General features: G+C 45.1%; 1 protein-coding gene across 2 annotated transcripts; it reads right to left on the bottom strand.

Annotated features, from left to right (window-relative positions):
- Nucleotides 1–302: 302 nt before the first annotated feature.
- Nucleotides 303–3838, bottom strand: LOC123516332 (glutamate receptor ionotropic, delta-1-like). Of its 2 annotated transcripts, none has more exons than XM_045275610.1 (3): nucleotides 3545–3838; nucleotides 3253–3417; nucleotides 303–2267 (listed from the first exon to the last, which is right to left on the bottom strand). In XM_045275610.1, the coding sequence occupies exons 2-3, from the start codon at nucleotides 3415–3417 to the stop codon at nucleotides 645–647; spliced, it is 1788 nt and encodes a 595-aa protein (XP_045131545.1). In that variant the 5' UTR covers nucleotides 3545–3838; the 3' UTR covers nucleotides 303–644. The 2 variants fall into 2 exon arrangements, with proteins under 2 accessions (XP_045131545.1, XP_045131544.1); XM_045275609.1 differs by having other exon boundaries at nucleotides 3663–3838.
- Nucleotides 3839–6000: the final 2162 nt, after the last annotated feature.

Genomic DNA, 6000 nt, shown 5'->3' with positions numbered 1-6000 from the left:
TAATAATAATAATAATAATAATAATAATAATAATAATAATAATAATAATAATAATAATAATAATAATAATATTAATAGTGATAATAATAATAATAATAATAATAAAAATAATGATAATAATAATAGTAATAATAATAATAATAATAATAATAATAATAATAATAATAATAATAATAATGATAATAATAATACGAGGATCTCCACCACAAAATGTAAAATTTTTATACCTACCAGTCTGATTTCCCATTGGAAATCTGTGCCGCATCTGTTACTCTTTGGGAAGGGACTAAAGATACACAAAGTCGTCACATGCATGTTTACTGAAAACTTTGAACTAAATACAAGCTTTAATCAAAGACTGCAACCAAAGAGCTGTAAGGAGGACTCACTGGAATGAATAATCGTTCGCTTTTCTTATTAGAGAGACACTGAAATTGTGTAGCGAAATAATGAAACCGAGGTACCACTGGTTGAGTGTGGATGGACGCTGGTGGCAGGCTGAGTGAGGGCACAACACTGCACGATAGAGGCCGGTTAGTGTGCCGAGACTGGCATGCTGCAGTGGTGTGGCTTGAAGGAAAGGTGAGAAACTATTATAAGTATTTGAAGAAAGTGAGTATTTCATTTTCATCCCGAGCCTCTATTCACGAGGAGCGTGGGGAGTTAAGTTGTTCCAGTAGCAAAACGATACAGGCTCCGAGACAGCCAAGGGCGAGGACATAAAAAGCACCTTGCAGTTGGTTAAGATTCAACGCCATGCCACGTGAAGAGAGCACCAGGGCCTGACCGCTATTAGTATCTGCAGACCGACTGCGGTAGTAGTCCACCACATCACGCCGCCACCGGAACACCAGTCCGGCCTCCACCACGCGGAGAATTAAAGGATTGAGGAAATCAGAAAGCGGAGAGTTTTGGGGAAAGGCGAGCCCGATGCTGTACGTCAGGAGACACTGTGGCATTATGCGCAGGAGGCTGCGACCCCTTGAGTTGCGGACCGCCGCGACAATCTCCAAATATTGGCGATTCTCGATCAACGCAAATTTACCCGCAGTCACCTGGTCGAATAAAGCGTCAAGATCGACATGAGGCTCAAGTCGATCCGCAAAACTTTGCACTGTAGGATCGATTGAAGCTCGAAACTGCGTCTTCCAGAAGGCGTGACCCCCGAGGCGCAAGCCGCTGCCCGCGAGCTGCCGCAGAGTATTGATAGGAACAGACATCTGCGTCACGGACAGGAAGGCCACCAGGTTCGCAGAGTAGGCCGTGGCCAGGATAAGTGCCGTCAGCCACACCAGTCCCACGTAAGCCCGCAGGCGAGGTCCATGTGGCGTCAGGTGTAGTGTGCGCGACGTTAGGGATCCCATAACGTACAGGTAAGCGAAAGAAAAGCTTGTGAACTCACGAGGCTCTTGAACACTACTAAGGGCCACCACCAGCCGCAACAGTGCTCCCCCAAGGGCCAGTGAGGCTCCTGTGGCCACCCAGGTGCTCCAGGTGAATGGCAGTGTCGGTGACTGCCAGTTGTTGAGGGGCTTGGGTGACGGAGTAACGAAGCAACCACGCTCAAAGTTGTACGGCGTGGAATAATCGAGCAGCTGTGCGCGGTGAGTCTCCAGGAACAAGTTACACGTCCCCAAGTCAACGTTCTCGTGGTGAACCTGACCCACTAGCCCCACCCACGTGCCGTTTTCAAGTTCGTATCCCCATCGCTCCTCGTGACTCACTTCATGAAATTCCACTGTAAAATTTCTAACTCTAGCAAGCGTTTCAACCAACTGCATGTCCACTCCCAGCCGTCGCACCACCCGCCCCGACCTGTCGTAGTCGTACACAACGCTCGGTGGATGATCGAACGTGGCCACTCGCAGCACTGAGCTCCATAAATCACTGTCTTTAGGAGTGAACCGCAATCTTTCGTACCGTAAGCCTTTATCGCGCCAGGAATGCAGGAGACGTGGTGGGGAGTATCTGGGAAACATCCGTGGCGTCCAGACTAACACCGAATCCTCTAAAGGCTGCACCATTAGTAGGTTGGCAGTCTTGGATACGGCGGACAACCCTGCTGCTTTTGTGGGGCCTAGTGACCCGAGCAGCAGCACGATGTAGTGACCCTTGTAGTTCCATAATCGAGAGGAGGTGGAGGTGGCAGGATCATCGGCGTGACTCACCAATTCACGTCCCTCACCCAGCACCAACACGTATACGTCACACACTGACCTCTTCCACGTGGCCTCCGCTTTTAGCAACGTCCGGTTCAGCATCATCATCTGCAACAGGAAAAGGAGCGTGACGTGCAGCCCTTTCTCTCCTTATCAGACCTTTGCCGCAGTCTTGTTCCTTATTACTGTTTTCAATACCTCGCCTTCGATGGTTGGTTTTGAACCTTTACTCATTGCAGAGACTAACAAACATTTTTTTTATTAACGCCAATGTTGACAAGTCTATTTTCATGGTAGACGTGATTTTATTCCTGTATGACTTCGAAATTTTTCATTCTTCTGGCACAGTTATTAATCGTTATCAATTAGTCTCCTCGCTACGATCAGCCGCACAAACTTAAATACAGATGGTAGATGTCCCAAAGTTATGCCCTACCTGTGATTATATGAATATGAGAATTGTACATTAGACTTATTTAGAGACACGATATGAACAACCAGCCGCTAGATATGAACTATTGCGGTGACGTGACAGCCTTTGTCCTGAGAGCACCATGAACACACACCTACTAGGGCAGCATTACCTTCTCGACTTCTCATTACAGATAAGCAGTACAGGTTTTTTTTTTTATATACCATGTGGGCTTTTCACTTGATTTATGGGCTAAAGGGGATACTTTTGGGGGTACCTCTTATCTCAAAGCCCACCTGATAGGAAACCGTTGCCCCGAGTGAGGAAGCCCAACCTACACTTGGACCGTGGTGACAGCAAAGAGGTATAACAGTAACAGAAAAACATTAATATCCCCATCCAACAACACGAATAACCCCAGGAATTACGAAGCTTGTACTGTCTCATATCAGGAAACATTACCTCAGGAGTGACTGGCAACGCGGAGGTGAAGTAACTCTCTGTCACATTACAATATAATAGAAAACATGTTGAAGAGTTAACGGAGAGGCAAGGAGCGTAGCAGAGTATTTCTCACCAGAGTACATCCTGTCTTTCATTCAATATCATTGTGAATTATGGACCGGTGCAAAATAAAATACTAGAAAGTAAGTGGTTTTTGTGTAAGGTTTTCTCTCAAACCTGCACAGGCCGACGTGATGCCCAAACTTGTTTTCTGAGCTCTTGAACAGCACTGGCAAATGAGAAGGCGGAGCGTTTCGTTTGTTCGCAGAAGAGGGTGAGGTGACACTGCAGCGGGAGGGACTCAATGGCGACGGCCGCAGCTTGCACCGTCTGCTGCATCATCTGCACAAGGACAAAAGTTCTCAGTAGTACCAATTTGTTAAAATCAAAGTAAAAAAAAAATAAGATTGTTTCTCAAAGTATCTCACAGTCGACAAACAAGCATATCGACAAATATATACATACATACATTCACAGTGTTGTAAGATGCGAGTCAATGTGCCTGGCGAGTAACAGCGTTGGTCACTCAGCGAACAGTTAAAAGTTAGACTCAGTATTACTGAGTTTGAATTAGCTGAGCCACGTACCCCCATGCGTTTGCCTTTGGTTCTACAGATGTACTGATGTCTCTGGTAGATAATGGTTACGGTGGTACTGACAGTGCTATTAGTATTATTAGTGAAGCAGGAACTTTGAACTGGCTGGCAAGGAGGCTGTGCGCGAGAAGTGTTCACTATAAAGCTTTAAGACTGGTGTGTGTGTGTGTGTGTGTGTGTGTGTACATATGTGTGCCCTGTATATCCCATGTAGTTGAGAGAAATGCTGGAATTCTTATGGATTCGTGGGTTCAGAGGATCAGAAGCTTTGTTGGTTCGGGCATGTTACGCCGGAATGGTGGGACATAATGATGAGACGTGTCGTGCGGCCATAGCTATACATCCTCACATCACACATTATATTTTGGTTCGTGTATGTGGAAAGGTCACTTGAAAGCTGTGAGATAGCCAACTATGAAAGCAAGTGACATTTTATTTTTATTTTATTTATTTTTTTTTTATCGGAATATATTTGGTGCCGGTTATTGTTATGTGTCTGGATATACGAGTAGATTACCGGCGAATGTTGTTTCCTCACCTCTTTCCACAGCCGCTGATCTCGTGTGTGACGCATCGGTCGCCACTTCTCACTCTGCGGCAGATTATAATGCCTATATGTGAGCTTGGCGTTTGCTGCCTGCTCATGTATATCTTGGAACACTTGGTAATTTGCTTGTCCAGACATTGGTTTCTTGCTATCCTGTCTGGGTTGTGTGGGCGTTTGGTTCTCTTGCATAACTGAGTTTTTTTTTTTTTTTTTTTTTTTTTTTAACAATCGTAGGTAATCTGAAGTGGGTGCTGTTTTAGAAACCCTCTCATCAGGATAGTTTCTTGTGGATAGACGATGTACCTTATATAATTCACGACACCCCACATTCGTAAAGACACACACACACACACACACACACACACACACACACACACACACACACACCTTATCCAAAACCAAATCTGGCTGCCTCCAAACATGCAGCTCGGAGCGGTTTAGCCGGCGGCCTGTCCGCTGTGCGCTGGCAGCCGCATCCCCATTGCAGGCTTCTTGAAGCAGCCCCACACTTAGTGTGAGCTGAACTAACAGTAAGTTCATGCCGGTGTCCTAAACGACGTGTTGATCAATATTTACTGTAAGCAAATAACGAATAAAAGAAAACTATGTATATATCATGTTATTCCTAATTTTCTTTCATGTACTTACATGCAGTTGGCGCAATTGAGATTATATATTTTTCCAAATGAGAAAATACTTTGTTCAATAGTTCATTAGCATAAAAAGTTTATTAACCTTTTCACCTTATTGTCGCTGTTCAGTCTTTAACGTCATGAGACAATGTAACTTACAAGTCCTACCTCTTCTGTGATCCGAAATCTGTTTCTCTTTATATGGAAACACAGGCAGGAGCATCAGCACACTGGAGCAGCGCTCTGCCGGCCAAGTTATATGAGGGCGTCACGCTGCGCCTTGCCCTTTGGCATGCAGCGCCATGCTCTCCAATCCCTAGCCGTGTGTGTGTGTGTGTGTGTGTGTGTGTGTGTGTGTGTGTGTGTGTGTCTTTGTGTGTGTGTGTGTGTGAAGAGATAAATATTACTTACCTTATTGGAATTAAGTTACTTAGCCGTTTTGCCGTAGTCAATAATCGTTTTCATCTACTCATTTATTCACTAATCCATCCATTTTCTTCCAAGATTTCCTGTGATCCAGTAGTCCTGCAGCATTGTTCTCACCCAGTGTTCGTGCAGCCAGGCAGCTCAGGGGAGAGATCAGGAAATTGCTCTCGTCAGTAAAGGTGAGAGAATTTCATGAGAGTAAAGTTTACCTGGATCTTTTACGTCTAACCTTCTCATAGAATTTTTTTTTTCTTTTCGGTTTACGTCCGGTTCCCCTATTACATTAGGGCTAGGACGGTGCCTCCTGACAGAGGAGTCAGGAGGACTTTGGTTTTGGCATTTGGGAACCGTTACCCCGAGTGGATGCCCTTCCTAACCTCGGACCGTGGCCATGATTCGAACCCGTGCGCTTGAGAACCCTGGGGCCCACAAAGCGCGGGCGGTCCCACTGCACCATCTCATAGAATTATAAACGTAATTTTTGTGTAGTATTAAATTCTGACAGGAAATGATTGACAGGTAATGCATGTCAACCATTTCAGCGGCCAGTAAGAGAACGTTAAATAGTGTGGATGGTGTGAAACGCCCCGCATGGTACGCTAAGTAATACTCTGACGAACGGTAAGATAAATTAGTGGATGTCAGATAGGGAGATTTCAAGACATTTATCTCAATCTTTTGGATAACTGGTAACTCTCTCGGCCTTGTTGGGGCACTGGCATCT

The sequence above is a fragment of the Portunus trituberculatus genome, chromosome 40, assembly GCF_017591435.1.
Source record: "Portunus trituberculatus isolate SZX2019 chromosome 40, ASM1759143v1, whole genome shotgun sequence".
NCBI lineage: Eukaryota > Metazoa > Arthropoda > Malacostraca > Decapoda > Portunidae > Portunus > Portunus trituberculatus.
Note: the sequence above shows the minus strand (reverse complement) of the source record. Positions and strands in the feature narration are given on the sequence as shown.